General features: G+C 55.6%; 1 protein-coding gene across 4 annotated transcripts in view; it reads left to right on the top strand.

Annotated features, from left to right (window-relative positions):
• CPNE5 (copine 5) overlaps nucleotides 1-14,337 on the top strand; it is a 195,635-nt gene that overhangs the window by 137,447 nt on the left and 43,851 nt on the right. For all 4 annotated transcript variants that reach the window (XM_073320008.1, XM_073320009.1, XM_073320011.1 and 1 more), the window contains 4 exons: nucleotides 8,842-8,888; nucleotides 9,674-9,855; nucleotides 13,027-13,154; nucleotides 13,840-13,942. In XM_073320008.1, coding sequence (XP_073176109.1) covers nucleotides 8,842-8,888; nucleotides 9,674-9,855; nucleotides 13,027-13,154; nucleotides 13,840-13,942 — 460 coding nt within the window. The remainder of the gene's footprint in view (nucleotides 1-8,841; nucleotides 8,889-9,673; nucleotides 9,856-13,026; nucleotides 13,155-13,839; nucleotides 13,943-14,337) is intronic.

Here is a 14,337-nt window from a genome sequence, read left to right on the forward strand (position 1 = left end):
CTAGAGGGGCTCAGAATGGTACAGATGTGATGGCTGTTCGCATTACGCTCACAGGGATCCCCGAGAGAGGGGCTGATGGGGATGCTGTCCAAGACTGGTGGGGCAGGGCTCCCTTGTGCAATCTGCTGCAGGCCATCGAGGGGAAACCTTTTCTCTGGAATAGATTTGGGGAGGGAGAGAAGAAGTGGTGGGTGTAGTGAGGGGGTGTAGGACAAGCTGTGCAAAGGAATAGAGTGTAGGGCGGCGTGTAGGCCCGGCTGTGTGAGGGAATGGGAATGTCGGATTCTGAGGGATTCCAGACAGACCTTGACAAACTAAGGAAATGTCCAGGCCAAAGGATGTAAGGGGAGTCCAGCGATTTACAGGGATGGCCACTATCTACTATTTACAGGGATGGCCACTATCTTTCCAGACTTTGCACACACCAGTCAGAAACCTGTGAGCCCGGGAGGCAGCCAACACCGCATCGGAGTGGTTAGAGACCCACAGATGGGCATATGGACGAGGAAAGAAAATGGTAAGCAAGGCGCCAGTCCTAATGTGCTGCCGCCCTGCAGAGCAGCTAGAGTCCCAGGGGAGGCCTAGGAGCAGCACTGATGCAAAGTCAGCAGCCCACAGCACTGGCCGGCAGAGACCTGGCAGACGTAGGAGGGGGATGTGCTCAGACGGAAGAGGCGCTCCTGGCTGGGCTCTGTGGATGGACTGATCCCATCCATTCTCCTCTGCACACCAGGTGGACGTGCAGTCTGTGCACAAACCATCACGAAGAAGCCACTGCTGAGTGCACCCACGTGACTACCATGCATGTGACTAGACTGCGTAGGAAGGGCACTACCGGTGGCAGATGTGCTGAGCAGGGAAGACCTGCCACAGATGCCACAGAGGGGTCTGTGACAGCAGATAGTCTAGCAGCATGCTGGAGTACCTCCCCATCTCTGCTGGGAGGCTCTGGGCAATCCAGCAAAGCACTGAACAGGACGGGTGCCGCAGGCAGGAAAAGAGGACTGACCACATCGCAAGAAGCAAGGGCTGCAGGAGGTCACTCCCTCCAAACAGGTCAGGGATGAGCTGCGTGTGCAAGATGGGATTTGGTTTAAAGGGGACCAAACAGTAACCCCAGCAGATTTAAGACCTGACATCATGAGACAGATACACGCTTCCCCCCTGGGGATAGAGGCCTGCCTGACATGAGCCAGGGGGTTGTATCTAGTGGCCAGGCATGAATGCCCAGCTGAGAGCGTACATGGAACAGAGTGAACTGTGCAGTGTGTCAGGTTTCAGAGTAACAGCCGTGTTAGTCTGTCTTAAAAAGAAAAGGAGGACTTGTGGCACCTTAGAGACTAACCAATTTATTTGAGCATGAGCTTTCGTGAGCTACAGCTCACTTCATCGGATGCATACCGTGGAAACTGCAGCAGACATTATATACACACAGAGACCATGAAACAGTACCTCCTCCCGCCCCACTGTCCTGCTGGTAATAGCTTATCTAAAGCGATCATCAAGTTGGGCCATTTCCAGCACAAATCCAGGTTTTCTCACCCTCCGCCCCCCCCCCCCCCCACACACACACACACAAACTCACTCTCCTGCTGGTAATAGCCCATCCAAAGTGACCACTCTCTTCACAATGTGTATGATAATCAAGGTGGGCCATTTCCTGCACAAATCCAGGTTCTCTCACTCCCTCACCCCCCTCCAAAAACATGTGCACATTGTAGGGAGAGTGATCACTTTGGATAAGCTATTACCAGCAGGAGAGTGAGTTTGTGTGTGCGGTTTTTGGAGGGGGGTGAGGGAGTGAGAGAACCTGGATTTGTGCAGGAAATGGCCCAACTTGATTATCATACACATTGTGAAGAGAGTGGTCACTTTGGATGGGCTATTACCAGCAGGAGAGTGAGTTTGGGGGGGGGGGGGGGGCGGAGGGTGAGAAAACCTGGATTTGTGCTGGAAATGGCCCAACTTGATGATCACTTTAGATAAGCTATTACCAGCAGGACAGTGGGGTGGGAGGAGGTATTGTTTCATGGTCTCTGTGTGTATATAATGTCTTCTGCAGTTTCCACGGTATGCATCCGATGAAGTGAGCTGTAGCTCACGAAAGCTCATGCTCAAATAAATTGGTTAGTCTCTAAGGTGCCACAAGTCCTCCTTTTCTTTTTGTGCAGTGTGTGTATATCTGTGTATCAACACAAAACCAGCATCCATCCAGCATATGCGCAGCATCCTTCACAGTGTCACAGGCACACAGTGGGCTGCCCTGGTACTCCAGGCATAGTCAGTCTCTGCACAGCGAATCACACCACACCAGAACCTGTGAAGCTGGCTCCAGAGGCATATTAGAGCCCAAAGCCAGGGAGCCATTTGTGATAATGTTCCAGAGGGGCTCTCTCCCATTCTGTCCACCCCAGTGAGTTGATGATGTTATCAGCTGGATGGAGAATGCACGGCACGGTCCAGACAGGATTTCCCTACACAGTTGGTGGCAGGGAACATCCTGTGTATCCCTGAACAGTGGCACGTGTGGCGTTTCCTGTACTTTGGTGATCAGTTTGTTGGCTGCATTGTGACATGGGACGTTAGGTGCGGGAATATTGGCTAAGACTGGTGACCACAGAAGTTTTGTTGACTTCAGTGAGCCTGTGACTCATGGAATGATTACGTTGTGTGTCTACTAGTCTCGTATGGGCAGAGCTGAACCAAACTGGGGTATAATGTTCTCCAGCTGAGTTACAGAGAGCAAGCCCCGAACAACACAGTGTTTGCACTTTGGCTGGACCCCTACCAGTTTGTCCAGGAGACAGTTTCCCTCGATCTTTTGAGCTATGTGAGTGAGATGGTATTTATATGTGAGTGTGCATTGTAGTGTAACCCCTGAGTTCACTGGCTTTGGATCACACTGACCATTCAAAGTAAGGTTAAGAAAAGATGCAGAGTATAGTGATCAACAAGAGAAAGAGACTAATGAAATCACAACCCACCATGCTAATGACCGGAGCTGTGTGGTCACAGCAGGTCACGACTACAGACTGGTCAGCCTCACTTCAGTCCCCGGCAAAATCATGGAGCAGGTCCTCAAGGAATCCATTTTAAGCACTTGGAGGAGAGGAAGGTGATCAGGAACAGTCAACATGGATTCACCAAAGGCAAGTCATACGTGACCAACCTGATTGCCTTCTATGATGAGATAACTGGCTCTGTGGGCATGGGGAAAGTGGTGGATGTGATATATCTTGACTTTAGCAAAGCTTTTGATATGGTCTCCCACAGTATTCTTGCCAGCAAGTTAAAAAAGTATGGATTGGATGAATGGACTATAAGGTGGATAGAAAGCTGGCTAGATTGTCGGGCTTAACAGGTAGTGATCAATGGCTCCATGTCTAGTTCGTATCAGATATCAAGCGGACTGCCCCAGGGGTCAGTCCTGGGGCCAATTTTGTTCAATATCTTTATTAATGATCTGGATAGTGGGATGAATTGCACTCTCAGCAAGTTCACAGATGACACTAAACTGGGAGGAGTGGTAGATACGCTGGGGGGTAGGAATAGGGTCCAGAGTGACCTACACAAATTGGAGCATTGGGCCAAAAGAAATCTGATGAGGTTCAACAAGGACAAGTGCAGAGCCCTGCACTTAGGAAGGAAGAATCCCATGCACCGCTACAGACTGGGGACCGACTGGCTAAGCAGCAGTTCTGCAGAAAATGACCTGGGGATTACAGTGGATAAGAATATATAAGTCAGCAGTGTGCCCTTATTGCCAGGAAAGCCCATGGCATATTGGGCTGTATTAGTAGGGGCATTGCCAGCAGATCGAGGGAAGTGATTATTCCCCTCTATTCAGCACTGGTGAGGTCACACCTGGAGTACTGTGTCCAGTTTTGGTCCCCCCACTACAGAAGGGATGTGGACAAATTGGAGAGAGTCCCACGGAGGGCAACAAAAATGATCAGGGGGCTGGGGCACATGATTTACAAGGAGAGGCTGAGGGAACTGGGGTTATTTAGTCTGCAGAAGAGAAGAGTGAGGGGAGATTTGATAGCAGCCTAGATGACCTCCTGAGGTCTCTTCCAACCCTAATATTCTATGATTCCATTTTCAGGGAGGGGGGCTGTCGGGAGGACACTCTGGTAAGAACTGAGATCAGGAAACTGAAGGTGCATTTTGCAAGGTCTAGCATTTCTGACATGCTCTGTCCAGACAAAGGGCCACCACTCACTGCAGCAGAATTCAAATGATTCAGTGCCAAAGCTAAGCACAAGACATCTTCCCCTGGGTACCCACAAAGCAACAGGCAGGCAGAGTCAGCAGCAAGGAGAGCCAAGAGACAGATGGCAAAGGCAAAACAGATGGAAGGGACATCTACCACAGACAGACAGATCACAGAATCATAGAAGATTAGGGTTGGAAGAGACCTCAGGAGGTCATCTAGTCCAACCCCCTACTCAAAGCAGGACCGATCCCCAACTAAATCATCCCAGACAGGGCTTTCTCAAGCCTGACCTTAAAAACCTCAAAGGAAGAAGATTCCACCACCTCCCTAGGTAACCCATTCCAGTGCTTCACCACCCTCCTAGTGAAATCGTGTTTCCTAATATCCAACCTAAACCTCCCCCACTGCAACTTGAGACCATTACTCCTTGTTCTGTCATCTGCTACCACTGAGAACAGTCTAGAGCCATCCTCTTTGGAACCCCCTTTCAGGTAGTTGAAAGCAGCTATCAAATCCCCCCTCATTCTTCTCTTCTGTAGACTAAACATCCCCAGTTCCCTCAGCCTCTCCTCATAAGTCATGTGTTCCAGACCCCTGATCATTTTTGTTGCCCTTCGCTGGACTCTCTCCAATTTATCCACATCCTTCTTGTAGTGTGGGGCCCAAAACTGGACACAGTACTCCAGATGAGGCCTCGCCAGTGTCAAATAGAGGGGAACGATCACAGGGAATTGGTCCTGCTTTGAGCAGGGGGTTGGACTAGATGACCTTCTGGGGTCCCTTCCAACCCTGATATTCTATGATTCTATGATCCCTCGATCTGCTCGCTATGCCCTTACTTATACATCCCAAAATGCCATTGGCCTTCTTGGCAACAAGGGCCCACTGCTGACTCACATCCAGCTTCTCGTCCACTGTCACCCCCAGGTCCTGGTCTGCAGAGCTGTCAGTGCCCGCCCACACACTGCTAGTTTTTGCCCCTTGGCGTTTTTTGGGTTTTTGCCCCTTGGCGTTTTTCAGGGCTGCTCTCACAAGAGCTTTGGCCTTGTCTCTTCCCATCTGGCGGGTGCGGTGTTAATGCCCGTTGACAGCATCGGCCCCTTGTTCGGCGTCTCCCTGGGCAGCTGAGGGCAGGGTTTGTCACGAAGCAGCTGACGCTGGTTTGTGGCAGGGGCTGACAGCCAGCGCGGCATAGCTGAGATGACTGGAGAAGCCAGAGCTCCTGGCAGAAAGGTGCCTATGGGCTGCCCTTTCAGCCATCACTCCTTCTCAGTGCCAGCACTATCTACCCCTCAGCCCCACGAGGCACAGGGAGGTCAAGCCATTTTACACACATCCCAGGATGATAGTCCAGAGGTGACAAGGGATACATTTGATCTGTGTATTTGTCGGAGGTTTAATAAAACACTCCACAGGTGGGGACCAGCCTGCTCCTGCAGGTGGAGCAGTGATCCGCGTGCCAGGACTCCTGGGTTCCTTTCCCAGCTCTGCACTGTGGTGGGGAGAGCTAGTGAGTCTAGTGACTCAGGGCCAGAGGGGCCTGGCCTGGCTCAGCTACGGCCTTGCTCTGTAACTCCTCACAAGCCTTGTGCTCTGGCAGCTCAGCTTGACACTCCTCAGAGGGGCCTGGGCTCAGCAGCTGCTGTTAACAATCACGCCTCTGAGGTGTCTCAAGTTGGACACGTCAAATTTCGGCCCTAGGAGTCAGATCTTTGGTGGGTTTAAATCAGCATCACGCCCCTGACTTCACTGTAGCGGCTGATTCACACCAGCGGCAGCTGGACCTTAGTTTATAACATCTCCCTGATCCTGATGGGATTTGAGCATAAGGGGCCTGATTCTTCTCTCACACTGGTGTAACACTACTGCTTTCAGTGGGGTCACTCCTGATTTACACCAGGGTCAGTAAAAGAGGAGCTGGGCCCAGTGGGATTAGGGTGGGTAAGCGGGGAATTGGGCCCAGTGGGATTACTCCTGATTTACACCAGGGTGAGTGAGTGAGGAATTGGGCCCAGTGGGATTACTCCTGATTTACACCAGAGTGGGTAAGAGGGGAATTGGGCCTAGTGGGATTACTCCTGATTTACACCAGGATGAGTGAGAGAGGAATCAAGCCTAATAAGATTACTCCTGATTTACACCAGGGCGGTTAAGAGGGGAATGGGCCCCAGTGGGATTACTTCTGATTTACACCAGTGTGGGTAAGAGGGGAATCAGGCCCAGTGGGGTTACTCCTGATTTACACCCGGGGAAGAGAATCAAACCCATACTTTCATTGTCATCTCATCCATTCAACCAAACCACTTCTCTGGAGCGGGGCTGGGGTGAGAGGAAGGTGCCTGCGTTCACAAACACTGCTGATTGACTCGTGGGGTACAGTCTCCTTAGTTGCCTAATTAATGTAGCCGATTAAAACCTTGCCATGGCTAACGTGCCTGGTCCGGCGGCCGCAGAGTCAGCGTTGCTGTTGAGTAGCAGGCCGAGGCAGAAGGGGACGGGCATGGACAGCGGGTATAATAGGCGTTAGCACAGCCGTCTCTGCTGCCCCACATGTGGGCTGTGGTGCCCCCCTCCCCGCCTCTTCCCCTCCCTGCTCTGGCCCTTCCCCGAGGCTCCCGGCTTGCTGCTGCTGCCTGGGGTGAATCTTCCTCCTCTCCTCTCCCCCACCCCAGCCCCTTCCCCTTCCCCCCCTCGGAGGTCCCCACAGCTGCAGGCCGTGTCTCTCGCGGGGCGCGGGGTGGGAGTGTGAGAATGCGAGTGGGGAGTCAGTGGCAGACGGGGGGAGTGAGGAGGTGAACAGAGGGGATCCCCGACTAACTTTACACAGTGAAAAAGCCTTCCAGAGACCGAGTAGCAGAGATCACTGGACTGTTACAGAGCCATGACAGTGGTAATGAACCCATCTGACAGGCATTCGCCAGCGCCCAGGGAGCCTTTGGCCACGTTCCGCTGGCTTTTCTGTTGGAGGAAAATCTGTTATTGGGGTTAAAACCAGTTTCCCAACAACGACGCCTCAGTGAGTCTCTGTGCCCAGAAGTAACTGCTGGCCTGGTTCAAGGAGGAGCTGCCATAGCCAGTGTGTTTATTTCTTGATCTAGTCGTTTTATTCAAACCCAGTTGAAGTAAACGAGCCTGGCAGGGAATTCTGGGTAAGGAAGGTGATTAAACTGCTGCCCTAATGCCGGCTGCCACCGACAAGCACTTTCCAAAAGAAGAGATTAGGCTTCAGGGTGGCACAGGCAGCCTGGTGCTTCGTCTCTCTGTATGGCGTATACCAAACTCCCTGCCACGCAGAGGAGAATCTGTCTGGCAATTCGGCTACACCTGGTGCCTTGGGGAATGTTATTAGTGCTTTAAGGTGAAAAGGGGAGAGGGTGTCACGGGGGGGTGCAGCAGCAGGTAAGGAGGCGAGCGGGGAGCCAGCTGCACAGCAGGTGGGAGGGGTCTGGGGGGGGGGAAAGGGTCTGGCGGGGGTGGGGTGAGGGGGCCAGCAGCAGGTGGGCGAGCAGCAGGCGAGCGGGGGAGGAGATGATTGGAGGGGTGTGTGAAGAGGTGAGTGGCAAATCAGGGGTGGGGCCTGGTGCAGAGCAGGGGTGGAGTGGGGGTAGGACTGTGGGCGGAAGAGGCAGGACAAGGAGCTCGCCTCCCCCAGGGGAAATTTCACCCGCCACCAATGGGGACATGGCTGGTGTGCCAGTCACTGCAGACAATCCTATGTACTCAGTCCACACTTACCCCTTCTGTGCAGGGCGAGTGGGGAATTCATAGACCCCGGAGCTGGTTCTCACCTGGCTACTGCTGTGGTCATGGGATGATTTCTGGGTGCGTGGGAGCAGCTCGCTGATCTGACAGAGCGAGTGTGGGCTCCTCTCCCGGGCTCCTCTCCCAGTCTCCTCTCTACAAGGCCTGATCCTGCAAAATGCTGGGAAATACCAGGGGCTGTGGGTGCTCAGTGCCTCTCTGGCTCAAGCCAGGGGATGAGAGCACAGGTGGGCACCAGGAAATGGACCCAGCTTGAGAGTCAAAGGCAAGGCTGTAAAACAACCCAAGAGGGAGCTCCGCACTCCTGGTCAGACAGGCAGAATTGCTCAGCTCAGCTTCCGTTGTTGTAAGCCCAGCTCCAGCTGTGAGCAGTTCTGGCCATTAACGTGTCTCTTATTGACTCAGGCCCCCCTTTATCTCCCTGAGCGAAGCTGCTGTCTCCAGTCGCTTTGAGGCTCGGCTGGGGTGAAATGCGATGTGCGGGTGCAGTGCCCAGGTGAGAACCTGGCCACTGGCTCGATGACTCCACTCTCCCTGCTTAGATCCCCTCGAAGCTCTCCCCACCTGCTGCACTGGGGAGATGTTAACAAAGGCCATTGGGAGCTCGCTTGGCTGCCAGTTTCCCATGGATTTGCTCAGCTGTGCATTGCCACCTGTGACATCTGTGCATCAAGAGACTGCAGGTGAGAGCAGCACAGTTTGAATCTCCGTCTGAGCTCTTCCAAACAAGCCAGGGTGTCAAGGCCTGGCGACTCGTTTGGGAACATTAGCCCCATCGAGGGTGGAGTCTGAACAGAATGCCTGCAGAATCTGCACCAGCCTGCCAGAGCTTCTGACTAATGGTGTCATTGTCCCCTTTTCAGGACACAGATCAATTTCACAGTGGCCATTGACTTCACAGCTTCCAATGGTGAGTTCTACCGGATTAACCGTACTAATGTTCCCTGAAGCATGGTCAGTCTCTGTTCAGACAGCTAGTGGCTGCTCAGACAATACATTACACTAAACCCCTCTGAGATATTATGTATTTATTGCACAGTCATTCATTCCCCATAAAGGCCTGTGAAATCAATAGTTATTTTATGACTGTTGAGCACTTGTTAAATCTGTCGATAGGTATTAGGTATCCTTACAGGGATGAGGTTTTATACTATTAACGAACAAGTGTCCTGCCCAGACACCTGGGGCCTGGTTCTGTTCTGATTTAGAGCAGTTTGATACCAGCATCACTCCACTGGCCTCCGCAGAGTTACTCCTCATTTACACAGGTGGAGGTGAGAGCTGGATCTTGGCCCTTGGGTCACCATGTTTTCTCAAGCCACCCAGGCCAAATCCCATGGACATCAATGAGGGTTGGACTCACCTCACTGGTATTATTGATTATTTATATTGCCATAGTGACTAGTAGCCGTGATCCTGGCCCAGGACCCCGTGGTGCAAGGTGCTGTACAAACAGAACAAAAGCACAGTCCCTGCCCCACACAGCTGACAATCGCTCTCTTATGTCAGTTTCCCCCCTACAGTGACAGAGGAATTACTCTTGACTTCCCTTGGTGTGTGTGAGAATCAGGCCCTGAGTAAAGACTTCAGTCCCTCAGCTGACCTGACAAATACACATGCCCCCCCCAACCCCCCACTGCTTTGCCCATGTGCTGCTGCCTGCTGGTCTGTGTGACCCTTCTCTCTCTCCGTCAGGCAACCCCTCGCAATCCACCTCCCTGCACTACATGAACCCGTACCAGCTCAACGCCTACGCCATGGCGCTGAAGGCGGTGGGCGAGATCATCCAGGACTACGACAGTGACAAGATGTTCCCCGCACTTGGGTTCGGAGCCAAAATCCCTCCTGACGGGCACGTGTCCCACGAGTTCCCCCTGGTACTGCCATCCCCTTCGAATCGCTCTACCGCTTAGGGCAGGTCTACACTACCAGCGGGCATCAGCACAGCTGAGCTGCTCTCGAGCCGCTGGTGAAGGCGCGCCACGCCAACGGGAGAGAGCTCTCCTCTTGGGTTCATAACTCCACCTCCGTGAGAGGCGGTGGCTACTGCAGCAGGGCGGTCACCCCGCTTGGGTTAAAAACAGCCCTGGGAAAGGGCTGCCCCGGGGAGCCAATCACAAGCGGGCTTGAGGGAGCCAATCAGGGTATAAGAAGGGCGCCTGGGGAGACAGAAGTCAGAAGGATGGAGCTGTTTGGGAGAGAGGGGGGCCCTTGGACAGAGCAGAGCAGAGCAGAGCAGAGCAGAGCAGAGCAGAGCAGAGCAGAGCAGAGCAGCAGCATGGGGAAGGGCAGGGCAGAGCAGAGCAGAGCAGGGCTGGGGAAGGGCAGGGCAGGGCAGGGCTGGGCTGGGCTGGGCTGGGCTGGGCAGAGCAGAGCAGGGCAGGGCAGGGCAGGGCAGGGCAGGGCAGAGCAGGGCTGGGGAAGGGCAGGGCAGAGCAGAGCAGAGCAGGGCTGGGGAAGGGCAGGGCAGGGCTGGGCTGGGCTGGGCTGGGGAAGGGCAGGCTGGCCAGGCGACCTCCCAGGCTGAGGTCTTGCAGCAAAGGCCTGAGGACGTACTAGGGCTGCAGGGAGACAGCCAGGCCAAGAAAAGCAGCAGGTCCAACCCCCTTGCCAGCGATGAGTGGCCATTTCAGACTGCAGCCTGCCCCTGAGAGAAGGGGCTAGATGACGACTGGCAGTAGCCACTGAGACAAGGTGGGTACAGGGCAGGGGCGGGCAAACTTTTTGGCCTGAGGGCCACATCGGGTTTCCAAAATTGTATGGAGGGCTGGTTAGGGGAGGCTGTGTGCCTCCCCAAACAGCCAGGCATAGCCTGACCCCTATCTGATCCCCCCTGCTTCTTGCCCCCTGATGGCCCTGCCTGGGACTCCTACCCCATCCAATCCCCCCTGTCCCCAGATGGCCCCCCGAGACTCCTGCCCCATCCACCCCTCCCTGACCACCCCTGGAACCCCTGCCCCTGACTGCCCCCCACTGCCCCATCCAACCCCTCTTCTCATTCCTGACTGCCCCCCCCCGGGACCCCTGCCCCATCCAACCACCCTTCTTCCTGTCCCCTGACTGCCCCCCGCTGCCCCATCCAACCCCCCCTTTCCTTCCTGACTGCCCCCCCTGGGACCCCTGCCCCCATTCAACACTTCTGTTTCCTGCCCTCTGACTGCCCCGACCCCTCAAACTTCCCTGCCCTCTATCCAACCCCCCCCCTGCCCCCGCCCCCTTCCCGCGCTGCCCAGAGCACCGAGTCAGGCTGGGCTCTGCAGCTGTGCTGCCCCAGGAGCCCCCAGCCCGGAGCATGGCGCGCTGAGGCTGCGGGGAAGGGGGAACAGTGGGGGAGGGGCCGGGGACGAGCCTCCCTGCCAGGAGCTCCGGGGCTGGGTAGGGGAGTCCGCGGGCTGTAGTTTGCCCACCTGTGTTATAGGGGGTTGTGGTTCCCCTGGGAGGGGAGACCCCGAGGGTGGGGGCATTGCTGTGGGGTAGCACCCGTGGGCAAGCGGCACTGGGGTCCGGGAGGGACATGGGGCCCGAGGTGGTGGAGACAACAGGGCAGGTCCCTGCGGGTGAGAAACCGGCCAGAGGAGGGCACGCCTGAGCTGGACGAGCTAATTCCCAGAGTGCCGGCAGGAGGCGCCGTGCGGTGAGGGCCCTGCCCTGCTACAGCTATGCCAGCGCCGTGGGTCGGTCAGGATGACGGCGTCGCTCCGCGGGTGAGGGTTAAGCACACACCTGAGCCGCGTGGTTACGCCGAAGTAGCCCTGCCGTGGTCACCAGCGCGTAGACAGCCTCTTTTCCGGCCTCTGCAGCCATGCGCGGAAGTGACAGGCCTCGCTCCTGTCTGGCAGGCGGTCTGGCCAGAACCCGAAAGAGCAACCCCGTGAGGTACTGAGCACCCTCAGCTCCTGCCGGCTGCGATGGTGTGGATGGTGCTCAGCGCCTGACAGGATCAGGCCCTTAGTGGGGGTTAGGGCGTGTCTGGCACCACCTCCCCACTAGTCTGACCCCCTGGTTAGACCAGCCAGTCCGTGTGATCCCCGAGCAGACTTGCCGGAGGTGCCTCCGCAGAGCAGCCAACGCTGATCAGAGCCCGTGACTGGGGTGCGGCCTGACGGGTCTCCGAGTGCTTGGTCGGCCCTAGCGGAGCCTCAGTGGGTCCCTCTGCACAGCCGCCGCGGCGAGGCCCAGAGCCGGGCTCAGCAGGCTCGGGCTTGTGCTGCGGCTCTCAAAACATCTGGGTAGATGCTTGGGCTCCGAAGCCCACCCCCCTCCCGTAGGCTTCAGAGCCCGAGCACCAGCCCCAGTCCAGTCATCTACACAAAGTTGGCGCACAAGCTGAGTGTGTCGACCCTGGGCTCTGAGCCATGCTGCTCTGGGCTTCCACGAGGCCTCTGTGGCTTGGGCTTTGCCGGCCAAACGGCCATGATCACCAAGGGCAGGAGCATAGCTGCTCTGAGGACAGGACAATGGATTTCCCATGGGGAGGGAATAAAAATTTGAGCAGGGAAACCTGGTTTTTCTTAGTGAGCCTTTTCCCAGTCCCTGCTGGAGAAGGGACACAGCTGCTGTCTCCCCACCCCCACCCCCAGGAGAGAGCTTCCCTCCTTACAGCATGGGGGAGGTAACTCCGGTGACTCCCTGAGCCCCACTCTCTGGAGATGCCAGCTAGGGACTGAGCCTCAGCAATGGAAGCCATTTCAGTGCCAGAGCTGGGTCTCCTGGGTTCTATTCCCACCTCATGGATGTACTCTATTTGTCCTTGGTTAAGCCATGTCCCCTCTCTGTGCCTCAGTTTCCCCACCAGGAACATGGGGATGATGGTGCTTTTAAAGCAGTTTGAGATCCTAGGATGGAAACGCTAAGTGTTATCATCACTGTTCCTCTGAGGCCATAGGGTAACCCCTTCAGGTGATTCCTCCCAGCACTGTGGGGAATTCCTCACATTTCTCTGGCCAGCGCTCCAAGCCGGGCTCTGGGAAATAAAAGTGGGGGGATGGGGAATGACTCCCCTGTTTGGGAACCCCCCCCCCTCACTGCCCTTCCTCCCTCTCTCTCAGAACGGCAACACCGACAACCCCTACTGCAGCGGGATTGAGGGCATTTTAGAAGCCTATCACAAGAGCCTCAAGACTGTCCAGCTGTATGGCCCAACTAACTTTGCCCCGGTAGTCAACCATGTGGCCAGGTACATCCAGCTAGTGCATTGACTCGGTGGCAGTATCCCACAGCCCAGCTTGCTCGGTCACCCCTCCCTGGGCCAGAAGGGGGCTGGTTGTACCCGCCAGAGAGCTATGGCAGTGTCTGCATAGAATGGCCAACTGGGAGCAGCAAAAGAGTCAAGAGCTGTTTGATCCCAGCCAGAGCCGGGAAGGAGCTAGCCAGGGCAGTGGATCCTCCAGGGCTGTGTCCAATCCATGTGTATGTCTCAAGCCCTGGGTTCCGGGAGCATGGTGTGTATTTATGTCACTCCCTGGCCTGGGTCAAGGCCCATGTTTAACACCCTGCAGCCGGACTAGCAGGGATGTGCCCCAGGAGAATCCTGGCTTGGGTAAATGGTGTCACAGCCCAGCTCTCTTGGGAGCTCACGTGGCCCCTGGGCAACAGCAGAAACGGGGGTTACGTTTGGGGGCAGGGAGAGGAGGAGGGGGACTCCCCTTGGGGAGCTCTAATCTTGCCACAGAAATCTCCCAAACTGGGAAATTGGAGAAGCTGCTCTGTACCACAGACCTGGGGACAAATTCCCCATGGGGTCTCTGGAGTTACCCCAGGGATGAACATGGCCCAGGGCAGCAAGGTTAGAGCTCAGAGTCCCTAATCCCTGGCACCCACCCCCCAGAAGCCTACTCTCACATGAACATCCTCCCATCCAGGTACGCCACCACTGAACAGGACGGCTCCCAGTACTTCGTGCTCCTGATCATCACGGACGGGGTGATATCGGACATGGCCCAGACGAAGGAAGCCATCGTCAATGTGAGTAGCAGGGGTTCTGCTCACCTGCGGTGCCACCAGTATCCTGCAGCACACCAAGCCAATGTCTGCCCAAGTGCCACTCGCTCGGACAGACGGAAAGTAACATCAAGAAGCAGATGTTACTAGACCCGCTAAGGCTGATGGCTTCTGCAGAATCCCAGTGAGGTTTGTCAAGCTCTGTCTAGCCTCATGTGGAGGTAATGGAGCTCAAGATTAGCCCCTGTCTCCAGAGGTTCCCTAAATTCTGTCAGCCCAGTGTCCCAGGTACCAGAGAGCTCAGAGGCTGCCGTGGCTGTCGACAGACAGGTGGCTATAACAACCTGGGGACTCGGTCTGTGCCCTCATCACTTGGGTGCCCAACCTCCCTCTGTGCCCACTAATGGGCACAGTCGGAA

The sequence above is a fragment of the Lepidochelys kempii genome, chromosome 21 (assembly GCF_965140265.1).
Source record: "Lepidochelys kempii isolate rLepKem1 chromosome 21, rLepKem1.hap2, whole genome shotgun sequence".
In the NCBI taxonomy this organism is placed as follows: Eukaryota; Metazoa; Chordata; order Testudines; family Cheloniidae; genus Lepidochelys; species Lepidochelys kempii.